General features: G+C 51.1%; 1 protein-coding gene across 1 annotated transcript in view; it reads left to right on the top strand.

The window, feature by feature from the left end:
* Positions 1 to 14587, top strand: part of SLC6A5 (solute carrier family 6 member 5) — a 48981-nt gene that overhangs the window by 15892 nt on the left and 18502 nt on the right. Inside the window, exons 6-9 of the mRNA XM_066360552.1 lie at positions 2403 to 2535; positions 8963 to 9097; positions 10811 to 10914; positions 12317 to 12441. Of these exons, the coding sequence (XP_066216649.1) occupies positions 2403 to 2535; positions 8963 to 9097; positions 10811 to 10914; positions 12317 to 12441 (497 nt within the window). The remainder of the gene's footprint in view (positions 1 to 2402; positions 2536 to 8962; positions 9098 to 10810; positions 10915 to 12316; positions 12442 to 14587) is intronic.

The following is a 14587-nucleotide window of genomic DNA, read 5'->3' as shown; positions in this document are numbered from 1 at the left end:
AGAGCAGACTGGTGTGCCTCTGGGCCTGGATAGCTGGCTGAATGCTGGTGGAGACAGAATTGCTATGGCTGTAATTCATGATGTTGATGACAAAAAAACTGCAAAACCTTCACACAGTGTGATCAAAGCAACCAACTCATGGTCAAGGATTGAAAGAACTAAAACCATTTTTTAAAAATCAGTTTCACCTCAGTTTTGAACTTTCTACATTTGTATTGCCAGACACAGAAGGTTGACATTCAGGGACACCAGAAGACCCTCAGCCACCACAGGAGGATTTAGTCGAGTGCATGGAGTTACTTCCAAAGGGAGGTGAATGTAGGCAGAGTTCAATAGATGGGTAATGAAGACTGTTCTCTGGCTAGGCCTTTAGTCAAGGGTGGTAAACTCAGGTGCTCAAGGACGTGGCAGGGACGATTGCCTGCTTGCCGGGCAAAGGAGCAGAGTATGCACAAACAGGCTGACAGGGAGCGGTGGGGCCTGGGGCAAACGCAGGGGATGTGACCACGTTCGAGAGAGGCTGCCGGTGCTCGGCTTCCCATCGTGCCTCGTGGGGACGTGGGCACTGCCGCTGGAGCGTCCCTGTGTCACAGGAGAAGTCAGAGATAGAAATCCGAATTTTTATGTATCTCTCCCACTTGAAATGTTAGCAAATGGATTCAAATAAAACATGGGGCAAATAAAATGCGTTATCAGTGGGGACTTGGTTTGTGACCTTTACTTAGTTAATAAAAAGTGGTCACTACTATCCCTACTATGTAGTTGCCCAGTTGCCACCGACGTCTATGCCAGATGTCTCTCCTGTACAGACTCAGAGGGTGCATGGTTGTCCCCTGCAGAACGGAAGGAGGACTGAGGCTGAATGATGAAATAATCCCACGTGGAGATAATGCAGGTGCGGTGAGGGTGTGCGTGGATTCACCCCGAGCTCTGAGAAACTGAGTCCGACCTGGTGGTTAGGTGAAGTCTGACCATGTGATCCACATGGTTTGGTATATTGTAAAATGATGTGTGACTCAGCTTTTGGTGGTCTTTACTAATCCTCTGAGACCAGTCTTAGTTTCCAAGAGGAAAAGTTATTAGGAGCCTTTAGGGACTCATCCAAGAGTCCTTATTTAAGAGGGGAGCATCTGAGGTGGCCGAGGTGCTGTGGAATTGTTGACTAAGAAGTTCCCCTACTGGGAGCTAGAGACATGGGGTGTGCTCCTTTTCACTACTCGGGAAGGTCTGGGCGCCTAGGTCGCGTCCACCCTTGATCACCTCTACTCAGCTCTGAGCCCAGGTTGCCTCAGGGGCTGAGACTGGAACAGGCTCCGTCACCACTGGGCATCCCTGTTCTAACAGGTGTGGCTGTGCCCAGCAAAACAGCCTCCCAGGTCGTCACTTGCTAGCTGGCCCGAGGGGCGTGGCCCCGCTGTCTTCAGTTTCCTTGGCAGGCCAGAACATTCTGGGCTGTCATTTCTGCAAACCTGCGGAGTCTGGATTCTGGCTGGGCCTTTGCTCAGGTCACAAAGAACCACCAACCAACAAACACAGCCCTCTTTTCCCGGATGCAGGACTTGATTGTTGCAGAGTTAAAGGAATGGTTTGAGCTTTATCAGATCTCACTGCCCCTACAACGACCCGCTATCCGCAGGAGTGAGGCTGCTTGCCCACCTTCCGGCCAGGCTACAAGTTCCTGCCAGGGACGTGGTGGTCACCAGGCAGGTCATGACTTCTTCCGCATGTACACAGGTATCAGCAGCTGCTGCAGGTAACCAGCAGCACCCCCTGTCTGCGGCTGGCACCTGTCTTTGATAATGGTCCTTGAATAAAGTCCAGACAGCCTATTGTCATGCCAATCTCAGCCTTGGGATGTGCCCGGTGTGACTTGAACTAACATGCAGAGCAGCATTTTTAGTCATTTAGCATCATGACCCTGTACTCATTTTTCAAATTTAAAATTATGCAAATACTATTAGAATACATCCTTATAAGAGAGTAGAACAATAGAGGAAATAAAAGTCATCCTCGACAGTTTAGGGTTTTTATTTGTGATGTGAGGTTCTGTACAGACATCAATGTTGGTAATGCCTGTTGGGAGGCTGTGCCCCCCACCCCAGTGCTGTGGGATTTGTTGCACTTCTCCTGGGTTATCTCCAATGACGGTGGAGCTGACAGTCTTGTTCGGAGCCTGTCCGGGGCCGTAAGTGGCCTCCCAGCACATAGCGAAGAGCTGGGTCAATCTGGTCGGTCAATCTGGTCGGTCTCTCTGCAGACGGCAGTGGGCAGGAGCCCAGGTCTGGTCAGGTCCCTGATGGGCGCGGTGGGGTTGCTGGAGTTTGTTCCAGGCTGCGGGCTCTGCTGGGAGATCGAAGCCTGCAGACCAGCACCCCGCCGCCTCCTTTCTCTCTCCCACTCAGGTACTTCGTGCTGAAGATTTCTGCAGGGATTGAATATCCTGGGGAGATCAGGTGGCCTCTAGCCTTCTGCCTCTTCCTGGCGTGGGTCATTGTGTATGCATCTCTGGCAAAAGGAATCAAGACTTCAGGAAAAGTAAGCGCTTGTATTAACTTAAAAGAAAGCTCCGAGGCACCCAGCGGTGACTGTGTCCTGAGGAGGCTAAAGAGCACTGGAAAGGGAGTCGGGAGCTGTGGGCACAGTTCTGTCTCTGGGCCTCAGTAGCCTTGGTGTGTGACTTCACTCCTGCCTGTAAAATGGGACAATGGCACCTTTCCTTCAGGGCTGTTTTAAGGATTAAACACTCCCTTCTTCTCAACCCTGAGTACCACATTCCTGCCCTTTCATGCCCTTCTTTCAACCTTCAACCCAATGCTCTTCCCCCCCCCCCACGTGACCCCAGCACCAACAGGTGACCATCCTGCCACTGGGATCTTGGTCGAGCAAATACTTGATGACTCTTGCTGAGCCATGGCTTGGCTGGCCCTCTGGAGATGATGGAACGCCCATCTGAGGCTCAGTTCCAAGGCATGAAGTCAAGGAGTCCAGAAACCCCAGGGCACACTAGGTGCTGCCAGAAGGGTCACCGTGTTTCTGTTATTCTGCAGTGGTTTAGGGAGGAGTTATAGCCACTCCTTCCTCTTGACTGAGAATTAAATCCTGGGTGCTAGGTTCTACGGCAGGGGTCCCCAAACTATGGCCCACGGGCCGCATGCGGCCCCCGGAGGTCGTTTATCTGGCCCCTGTCGCACTTCCGGAAGGGGCACCTCTTTCATTGGTGGTCAGTGAGAGGAGCACATTGACCATCTCATTAGCCAAAAGCAGGCCCATAGTTCCCATTGAAATACTGGTCAGTTTGTTGATTTAAATTTACTTGTTCTTTATTTTAAATATTGTATTTGTTCCCGTTTTGTTTTTTTACTTTAAAATAAGATACGTGTAGTGTGCACAGGGATTTGTTCATAGTTTTTTTTATAGTCCGGCCCGCCAACGATCTGAGGAACAGCAAACTGGCCCCCTGTGTAAAAAGTTTGGGGACCCCTGTTCTACAGGCTTTCTGGAATGGGGCTTTTAGAGCAGCCCCGAGCAGGTCTATCTTTCAGGTCTGCTAACTTGTCTCTCTGCTTCACTGAGAAAGGGTGCCAACCAGGGATCCATGATCAACGTTTGAAAAAAAACAAGGAATGGGACCAGAAATTGTGATGCTGCCCTGGAGAGTGCAGACCAATCACAGAGCAGTGTTTGGAAGCCTGCGGAAGGCGTGGCTGAAGCATCTTATGATTATAATGGGCTCCTTGGTGATTGGACTGCCCTGCCCTGTCCTCCTCCTGCAGTGAGATAGACTCAGTTCCTCTTGCTCAGCGCCCTCGGAGACAAGACAGGTTTATTGCTTCCTGTGAGACCTCACTCTCCGGTTTGAGCAGCTAGAATTCCAGAGGCAGGGGCGACCAGCAGGCAGCCTGAAGGTCAAATGCAGCCCGTCTGACCTGGGTCTCTCCGCCTGAGAGCTATGGCAACAACACAAAGCTGACCTAATTAGCTAGCACAGGCTGGTGGGGCCTTACCTTACCACCTGTCCAGGGCTCCCGCTGTGAGGAGAATGCAGCCGGGTGTCAGGCCAGCAGGCTCAGACCAACCATCACTGTCACTCCTGCCAGGTGTAATTCATTACTGTTCAAGTTTAATCCTTCTGACAGTGAGTACTGGAACAGGTGCGTCTGAGCTCCCTGGCACAGCGGAACTAGCTGGCCTAAAGCCTCCACGTGTACCTGACTCACACTTAGGCAGCCCCAGGATTTATAAGCCAAACTGTGGGCCCTTTTAGTTCAGAAACATCACTATTTACAAAGTGATTGCATCATTCTACCCGCCAGGGCCCAGACCCAGGTGAGGCCAGCTAGTGCGTAGGGTGTGAAATTTAAAGTGGCACTCCCTCTCAGGGTCCTTCCCGTGCTGGTTGGACCCTGAGAGTGGGTGCCTCTTTAAAATTTAAGCTCTCCGCGCTTCACTGGCTCTCTCCCTAACCCTGGCCCTGCCTCATACACATTGCTGATGTGTGGCACATACAGGGGCATTAATGGGAAGAACATAGCAGTTAGAAAGCTTCAAGTTTGGATCTTGGCTCCAGCTAGGAGATCTTGAGTGAGATATTTAACCCCTTGGGAGACACAGCCTCAGTTTCCTTTTGTGCAAAGCGGAACTACTAATAGCCGGTCCACAGAGGGCGCTGCAGAAACGGTCATGTTTGAACAGTCTCCACTAGTCCAATGGGAAGAGCTGTCTCACGTGACTGTTAGACTGGTGTCCGAGGTGGGGTTTTCTTCCCGCCGGCCGGCTGTCCAGGTCATGTCCTCTCCCTGGTCTCCTTCCTTCCTCCTGTCCCACCAGCCCCATGCAGTCAGGAGATGGTTATCACTCTGCCCCTGCTGTCTCGGTGGGGTGGGGTGGGGGGTCAGATCAGGCAGGCCATGCCCTGCCCGGTAGCATCTCCACTCCCCAGCCCTGCCTCACAGCGGGGAGGACAGTTGGGCCATCCTGGGGCGGGCAGTTTTCTCCTGAGACGTCAGATGCCTTGGGTTTCATCATGTCCGTGTAGAAGGGTGTTTTTAGGAGGAAGGAGAGAAGCAGGTCTGGCAGGAGTCAGAGGCAGCAGGGTGCCCCTGTCCCACAGTCCCCAGCAGTCCGAGTCCTTCAGGGCAAGGAGCAAGGGGGACTGCTGGCCTGGGGTGTGGGGCAGGGGCCCCTGGTCAGCAGAGGAAGCAGGGCAGAGAAAAGGAGACCAGCCCAGCCCCGTTCTGCAGTTAGAACAGAGGAGTCTGGCCTTGCTGAGTAACTGGGTTTAGAGGCAGAAATAAGTCCTCATGTTCCCTTAACCTGCAGCCCGCCCCATTTCAGCTAATGGCAACACCACCCTTTCAGTTGCTGAGGTAAAAAGTTTTGTGGTCATCCTTGCCTCCCCCCTCTCCACCCTTCATTCCGCATTAAATCGGTTAGGAAACTCTGTTGGTTTTTCCTGCAAAATGTGTCCAGTGTCTGGCCATTTCTCCAAGCTCCTGTGAAACACGCTGGTTAGACCCATCGCCTCCCTTGCCTGCATTGCAGCCGTGGCCTCCTAACAGCTGTTCCTGCTTCTGCCCTTGCACCCTGCGGTTTACTTGCAACAGAGCAACTGGGTGGTGGTCAAAATGTGAGCTCCCGTCACTCTGCCCAGATTCCTGCAGCAGCTCCCGCTGCCCATGGAACAAAGGATCTACACGGCTCTACAGGGTCTGTCCCTCCACGCCGACTTCCTCTCCTGCCTCTGATCAGCCCCAGCCACACTGGCCTCCTTGCCGTTCCTGGAAGTCAGGCACAGTCCCTTCTTAGGGCTTCACTCCAGCTGTGTCCTCTGTCTCGAATGCTCTCCCAGATTCCAGCTGGCTCACTCGCACTTCCTCCAAGTCCTGGCTAGCTTCTCAGCAAGGCCTCCCGCCTGCCCATTGTAATATGGCCACTTCGCAGCATCCTCCCCTGCACACCCCATGCGCGTTACTCTGCTCTACTTTTCCTTTCCCCAGTGCCCTCATCACCGTCTGGTATGCCACAGATGGTGTTTTGACTGCTTCTGGCTGGCTATCTCCCTAGCTAGAATGTAAGCGATTCAAAGGCAGGGGTCTTTGTTGTGATTACTGATATACCCCACGTGTTTAATGAAATGATCCTACGAGTTTGATCTTAATCTCAACCCCAATTTACCCCCAACCCATCCCCTGCAAGTCCCCAAATCAGTCCTCCTCCCCTGAGAACCCAGTGCCTGCCAGTCACTGCCATTCTGGAGCCCCCTTGCCAGGCCCGGGAGTGGAGCAGCCAGTGCATGGTGGGGCCTCTGCTCCCTCGCAGGCGGCAGGTGCCCCAGGATGGAAGACTGCCGGTGGGAATGGAGTGGCTCTGACCAACAGTGTTCGCCCTGCTGGCTGTTCTCACCCACCCCATTGAGCAGAGAGGGTTTGTGGCCAGGATGAGAGCTTAAACTCATCCTTCCTAGTCTCTCTCTCTCTCTCTCTCTCTCTCTCTCTTTAAGTGAGAGGAAGGGAGATAGTGAGACAGACTTCTGCATGCTCCGCAACCGGCATCCACCTGGCAACCTCCGTCTGGGGCCAATTCTCGAATGAACTGAGCTATTGAGCTATTTTTATTTAATTTAATTTATTTTTTTATTTTTATTTTTTTTATTTATTTATTTTTGCGAGGGGAGAGAGAGACAGAGAGAGAGAAAGGGGGAGGAGCAGGAAGCATCAGATCTATATGTGCCTTAACCAGGCAAGCCCAGGGTTTTGAACCAGCAACCTCAGCATTCCAGGTCAATGCTTTATCAACTGTGCCACCACAGGTCAGGCAATATCGAGCTATTGTTAGCACCTGAGGCTGACATGCTTGAACCAGCTGAGCCATTCTCAGTGCCGGGGCCAATGCTTGAACCAAATTGAGCCACTAACTGCAAGAAGGGAAGAGAGAAAGAGAAGGGTAGGGGGGAGGAGAAGCATATGGTCACTTCTCTTGTGTGCCCTGACTGGGAATTAAACCCGGAATGTCCATACGCTGAGCCGATGCTCTATCCACTAAGCCAATGGCCAGGGTGTCCTAGTGTCTTTTAATGCACTTTTGGGATGCAACTGGCCTGTACACTGAAGGTTGTCAGTGTTACTAAGACTGGCAAGACCTCGGCAAGACTGAAGTGGCCCTTCTATCTCTAGTGCCCTTGAGCCTGTACCACTCTGAATGGATTGTCCTATGTACTCTTCCAATGGACCCAGTGAGGGGTATGCTGTTGTTATCTTCACTTTGCAGGTGTGGAAACTGAGACTCTGAGAGGTTAAGCCACTTGTTAAGGCCGCCCAGCTTGTAAGTGATGGAGCTGGGATTTGAACTTAGGCCCATGAGACCATGAGACTGTATAGAGCCTGAGTGTTCACAGCCTGCTTTTCTCTCCAACTACCAGGTCTTGATCCCAAGCCTTTCCTTCATCCCCAGGTTTGACAGATAAGGAAGGAGTATACCTCCCACCTACCCCCATCTCTATCTAACCATAGTCCCCAGGTTCTGCTGATATTACTTCTCAAGTGATTCTTGACTCTGGTCCCTCCTTGTCCTCCAGAATCCAGGAGCATCCTTTGGCTGGCATCCCAGGCCTCCTATGACATGGTCTCCTCCCATGTTTCTGGTGTCCACCTCCCCATCACTCTTAGCCTCAACTCTATTTTGTCCTAACAGTGATTAAAGCTTTGCCCTCGCACACCTGCCTGCCCCTTTCTTCCTTCACCTTCCCCCGTGCCTCACCTCGTGGGCCTCTCAGACCCAGCTCATGGTCGTCTCCATGAATCTTTCAGTAAACTCCAAGGTTGAGCACAGTGCCCTCTGCTGGACGTCACAGTGTCTTATGGGTACTGTTCCAGTGGTAGTCAACCTGGTCCCTACCACCCACTAGGGGGCGTTCCAGCTTTCATGGTGGGCGGTAGCGGAGCAACCAAAGTATAAATAAAAAGATAGATTTCACTATAGTAAGTTGTTTTATAAAGATTTATTCTGCCAAACTTAGCGAAAATCCGACATAAAGTCCTTGGTAAGTAATTATTATTATATGCTTTAACTTGCTGTAACTCTGCTTTTTAAATTTTATAAAGTTCCTTCCCTACTTTATAAATCACCATTACTGTGAAACCAGAGGGCAGTTGGAAAATTTTACTACTAACAGAGATACAGAAGTGGACGGTCGGTATAAAAAGGTTGACTGCCCCTGGAACATGAGCCCATTGTTCATACGCTGTCTCTGGGTCTTCTAGGTCACGAGTCCCTTCCTCTTCATGCATCTAGTAGCTGCCACTATGCCCCATTCATCGTAGGTCCTTGCTAAATGATTGTTGCACTTAATTGTATTTAATGACCATCTATTAAAAATCAGACACCATGCTGGGGATTCATTTGATCCTCACAATTACTTATTTTTGCGAAAGGTCTCCTTGTCCCTGTTTGTAGATGCAGAAACTGAGACTCAGGAATCTTATGAGCCTGTCCGAGTCCTCAGAGCTCCGCAGTGCCAGAGGTGCCGTTTCACTGGAACCTAAATGTGTCTGGTTCTCGGATCAGGGTCTTCACACCTCACCAGCTGCCTCACTTGGGGTGTCTGTTAGAGACAAGGATGGAAAGCTTGAGCTAAAAGGATTCATCTCCAACTCTGGCCTTTGGGGCCTCAAGCAGAGGGCGGGGTAGGCGTTAGGGAGGCAGTTATCACTCCGCAGGGGACAGGGCGCGGTCTCAGGAGCCATGCGCACTGGTGGCTGGCCCACCCCACAGCGAGTGTCCTCCCCCAGACTTCACTTTCGGGTCCCTCTGAGTCGCCTTTGGTCCCAGTGCCTTCAGGGTGTTGGCAGACTGCCCTCGCACCAGGCACTTGTATCCAGCTGGCAGGCCCCCCCACCCTGCGGCTGCCCCTCAGGCACGTCCTGCGGGCCTGCTCAGCCCTGTCCCTTGTCCGGTGGTTTTCCAGGTGGTGTACTTCACGGCCACGTTCCCCTACGTCGTGCTCGTGATCCTCCTCATCCGCGGCGTCACCCTGCCCGGAGCCGGCGCCGGGATTTGGTACTTCATCACGCCCAAGTGGGAGAAGCTCACGGACGCCACGGTGGGCTCGCGGTTTTGTTCCTGATCCGCAGGTGGGGGGAGGGCACACAGGGGTGGTTCCTGCGCTGGGATGCTGATTGACAGACGGGGTCAGCCCTCCCTCCATGGGGCTGTGCACGGTTCCCTCCCACAAGGTCCGGCTGATCTTGGCACAGTCTGCGCTCAGGAGATCTTTAATGAGAAGCGGGCAACTGGGGGTTTTCAGATTCCTGGAATAGTTGTCCTACATCTAGAGTGGCACCAGAGGCCAAAATGAAGAATGAAATCCCTTTAATAGCTCCGGGCCACCTCACACCACTTCCCTGTTCCTAATTATAGTGTGTTGGAAATGAAGTTTTGCTGGTTGGAAAAGAACAGCACTTAGGCTAAGCACAAGCTATTCTATTTTAAAGGGCTCAGACACACTTGGGTACTTCTGACCTGCTGATCTGGGGCCAGCACATGCTTGCACTTCCTCTGTGTTGTCTATTCAGGCACATCTTACTCTAAAATTCCCAGTCCTAAAACCTCTCAATGAGGAAGTTCTCTCACCTTAAAGAAATATATGCTTTTCTAGAATATGTTAAGAATGCATAGCTCGGAGTGAGTTTGCACATAAAGGAAAAATCCTCAGATAATGGCAACTTAAATAAGATAAAAGTTTATTTCACCTGCATGCACTGAAGCAGCCCAGTGGTAGATAGTCAAGGAAACACTGGTTGGGCGGTTCCATGGTGTCATCAGGGGCCCAGGCTCCTGTGTTTCTGCCCCAGCATCCTCAGCATCCATAGGGCTGCCAGAGATCCAGCCATCACATCAGCATTCTAGGTACCACAGGGGTCAGTAACGGGGTAGAGTTAGGTACCCTCACTCCCTTTAAAGGTGGAGAAACCCCAGAAGTCCCACATCATACTTGATCTTCACATCATTGGCCAGAAACTGAATAGTATAATCATCCTTCCCTAGCTACACATCCCCTTGATGTTGGGAGGTGGTCCTTACCTAGATGAATGGCTGCCTGTAAATAAAACAACAACTTTGTAACTAAGGGGTGTGGGAGAGTGGGTGCTGGGGTAGGCCCAGTCTTTGCCAGCATACACTTAAACTTCCTCTGTGCATGTTTAAAGCACAATTTTAAAACGGATTTAATTTATAAAAATGATGGGCGGTCCATTATACAAATCATATAAATTGGTAGCTCACTTTTAAGTGGCCTTCCAGAGTTTTATGAGGACAATTAGGAGAAATCACCATGAGAACCCAGAGGCAGTGTTGTACTATCAAACCCACTCCGCTCCGGCACAGAGGTTGCTCTACTAAAATGAGGGGCTATAGAATTCAGATTTTTCATCGCAGTTGTAATCTATAGGAATGTTCTGTTTTGTATCCATGGTTATATCTTGCTGTTGCAAACTGTTTTTCTAGAGTGATTGCAGCTAAAGAGTGGGCTCCCCCCTTCTGCATGGCTTTCCGAGGTAGGAAATAGAAGATGAAATGTCTGTGTAGCTTACTGAATTCCTCTTTGATCAGAGTGGAGTTGAACTCTCCCAGGTGATTCGCTGCCCCTCTGGCTTCCAGCACAAATGGTATTTCTCACTTACACTGGTGCGGAAGTCCTCACGTCCCCGACGGCCTTCGCCTGGGGAGATGCTGTGGCGTTGGTGACAGCAGACTCCCCTTGCGTGGGTGCTGACCCTCTTTTGGTGACCTTGCTCTTCTCCCCTTTGCCGGCCAGGTGTGGAAAGATGCTGCCACTCAGATTTTCTTCTCCTTATCTGCTGCGTGGGGGGGCCTGATCACTCTCTCTTCTTACAACAAATTCCACAACAACTGCTACAGGTGCGTGGTGGCCCTCCATGTCCCAGAGGTGGCTGGTGGGTGGGAATAGGATCTGGGGACAGGAAAGTGGACTGAGGCCACATCCTCACTTCGCCTGAGGAGAAGCCCCCTGCCAAGGCCTTGCTGCTGGCTTCTGGTGGCCGGCCTCCCAACCTGTCCCGCCGACTCTGACGTGGGGGATGGGACTGAGCCACCCTGGGGGTGCTGTGCAGCCAGCTGTGTCCTGGGAGAGCCGTTTTGTAAGCTTTCTAGTTCATGGGTATAAGTCCTATGGCAGGCACTGTTGAAGTGTGGTCATTTTAGTCATTCAGTAAATATTCCTCTAGAGACCCCTACAAGGAAAGAACACCTTGGGGATGGATGTGTTAATTAATTCGATGGTTAGGGATGCTGTCACAATGTATACAGCTATCAAATCATCACATTGTGCACTTTAAATGTGATACAATTTTATTTGTCGTCCAAAGCTGGGAAAAATGCAAATTTCGAGTCCCCCCCCCCCACCAACCTCAGATCTGTTTATCAGAGTGTCTGGAGGTGGGGCAGGCCCAGGAATCTACCTCTCCAGACAGGATCCTCGGGTGGTTCTGATGATGGCGACATTTGGATACTGTGATGTTGGGGGGGGGGGGGCTCCCCAAAGACCTGACCAGTTCTGCAGGAGATGGTATCCGAAAGTTAAATATGTCTATGATGGGCCACAGGACATAAGGCCGATTCTCTTGGGGAGCTGATGGATGGATGGATGGAAGGAAGGAAGGAAGGAAGGAAGGAAGGAAGGAAGGAAAGAAGGAAAGGAGGAAAGGGAAAGATGGACAGACTTGCATTTGAGTTATGACTTTACCATCTGCTAACACTCCCTGATGTGGATAAGATACATCACTTCTCTGAGCCTGTCTTCTCATCTATAAATTTCAGTTTATATTTTATTGAGTGGTAAGAAATGATGTGTGCAAAGTTTTCAGAGCAATATTTTATACATAGTAGGTGCTCAGTGAATAGCAGTTGCTCTCATTATTTTTAATAATGTGTGGGATATTTTGTGAACCAAGAAGACGATATTATAGCTAAGCCATGGCCTCAGATGGCTGGGACAGCCTCGCGGGAGTGAGATCTATACTGGGCCAAATTTCAACAGGTGGCAGAAGTAGCTCGAGGCGGGAATGGGTAGGACTGAGTGTTACAGAGATGTGGGTCCGGCACAGAGTCTGGAAAGAGCCTTTGTACTAATCTGCTAGAGCTGCCTTGACAGATACCACAGAGTGGGTGACCTAAACAACAGACTTTTCTCACAGTTCTGGAAGTTCAAGATCAAGGTGTTGACAGGGCCGATTTCTTCTGAGATGTCTCTGCTTGGCTTGTAGATGTCCATCTAACAGCCAACTCTTGTCTCCTCCTCCAGGGACACTCTGATTGTCACCTGCACCAACAGTGCCACGAGCATCTTTGCCGGCTTCGTCATCTTTTCAGTCATCGGCTTCATGGCCAATGAGCGCAAGGTCAACATTGAGAACGTGGCGGACCAAGGTACAGTGTAGTCAGTCATCACCTGCTGTCGCAGGGCGGGTTCCAAGCTCACGAGGTCACAATGTGTGCTCGACTGGGATGCTGGCCTTCTGGAACAGGGTGGGAGATAGGGCAGCCTGGGTCCCCCTTTGCAGAGGGACAGAGATATGTCCTCAGTAGCAGCTCATGCAGGCTTAGGGCTGGCTGGTCCCTAACCAGAGAGGTTGCTAAAAGAAAAAAAAAGCCCCTGTCCTGCTTCCCTCTCCTTTGCTTCACGTTTCCTTTCCCCTCTTAACTCGGTGCCAACCTAAGTAAGGTCTGCCCTGTTACACCTGCTAGGCGTGGGCAGAGGATCCATGCCAGGGGTGGTCAGCCTGGTTCCTCCCACCCACTAGTGGGCGCTCCAGCTTTCATGGTGGGCGGTAGCGGAGCAGCCAAAGTATAAATAAAATGATAGATTTAACTATAGTAAGTTGTTTTAGAAAGATTTATTCTGCCAAACTTAGCGAAAATCCGACATAAAGTACTTGGTAAGTAATTATTATTATGTGCTTTAACTTGCTGTACCTCTGCTTTATACATTTTATAAAGTAAAGTTACTTCCCGACTTTATAAATCACCATTACTGTGGAAACGGTGGGTGGTTAGAAAATTTTACTACTAAGAGAGATACAAAAGTGGGCGGTAGGTATAAAAAGGTTGACTACCCCTGCATTAGGCAAGCCCATGGGCCGAGTGGACCGAGCTGCTGCAGGACGGCATTCCTTGCAGAGGCGCTGTAGAAACTGAGCGCTCATGCTTCACAAGATCACTGGCTTCAGAGCAGCCTTTTCCTGACTAAGCGCTTCCCTGACTGCTAGGTCAAGCATGTGTGCTCAGGGCTTTCTGCTTAGTCAGCAAGGCAGGCCTGCACTTTTTTCCAGTGGGTAGAAAGGTTGGATGGTGGCAGGGGACAGATGTAGGATAAATGTTTACTAGCATCACCCCCTGTGTTCATGGCTCACATTGTGTGGCCCTCCCGAGTCTGCAGAGAGCTGTCTTTTATCTCATTTCATCCGTATTTCTAGCATAGTGTTTTGCAGAGTGTGTTTAATATTTTTATTTTTAACTTTTGATTTCTACCCAGCCTGCCCTCCCAAGAATTTGGGTGTTGGGTAGGGTTTGGGGATCGAGGGGTTTCCTGGCGGCTGTCACCTATCATTATGATCATTCTCTGGTTGACCTTTGGGGATGCCTCAGTGTGGGGACCGTGCCAGGGGCGGTAAGGACGTGACTGTGTGCCCTGGATCACCCAGAGCAGCTCAGTGCGGTTCTCAGAGAGTGACTCTGGTGCCGGCACGTGAGAGAAGTAAGACCTAGAAGTGACACCTTCTTGCTGGGGTGCCGGGTCTCTCCCCGCTCCCCAAAGAAAACTAAGTAGTGCTTCAGTGGCGCTGACGGTACTCTGCGGGCCTCGAAGGGTTAAAGCACCAGCATGTTGTGTGTGTGTGTGTGTGGGGGGGTAATTATCTCCCCCTGAAGAGCCTGTGGAACCCCAGGGAGGTTTGGTTCTGCAGCAGAGCCCTGAATTAGAGGGGCTGAGCCAGCGCCTCTCCCCCGTGGGAAATCCTGGTCCCTGGAGAGCAGGGAGGGAATGAGAGAAGGGAGAAGGCTCTGTCTTCAGGGGTGCCCACGCCACCCCAGCTGTCCTCATTCCCTTCCAGCAGAGGAGCCGAGCAGGTAGGGTCCTGCCCCACTTTCTAGCAGAGCTGAGGTGTCTTGTTATTTTTGTGACATTACTCTGTTCCTTGTGAACCAGTGGCCATGCCACATTAATCAACACATCTGAGCTCTTCTCTGCCCCAGGAAGGGGATTTGTGGGCACATGTCGCCAAAGCCCTAACGAGATTTTCCTTTTCCTTTACGTAAAAAGCACCAGACAATTGCCCTTTCTAGACTGCTTTAACTTCCTCTGATTTTAACAGGGAGGAGAGCACTTCTAACAGGTTCCGACATGTTGTGTTAACAGTAGGTACTTTCTCACTGTCGCCAGCACAGGGACAGTGGGCTTCACTCCCCACAGCGGAGGGGGCTGGACCCACGAAGACTCCTCCCGGACCCTGTGAGGCAGTTGGCCCTGCTTTTCTGAGTTTGCATGTAGTTCTGTATATGATTTGCAGGCTTGTCT

The sequence above is a fragment of the Saccopteryx leptura genome, chromosome 1, assembly GCF_036850995.1.
Source record: "Saccopteryx leptura isolate mSacLep1 chromosome 1, mSacLep1_pri_phased_curated, whole genome shotgun sequence".
Taxonomy (NCBI): domain Eukaryota; kingdom Metazoa; phylum Chordata; class Mammalia; order Chiroptera; family Emballonuridae; genus Saccopteryx; species Saccopteryx leptura.
The sequence above is the reverse complement of the archived record's forward strand: the minus strand, read 5'-3'. Positions and strand labels throughout refer to the sequence as shown.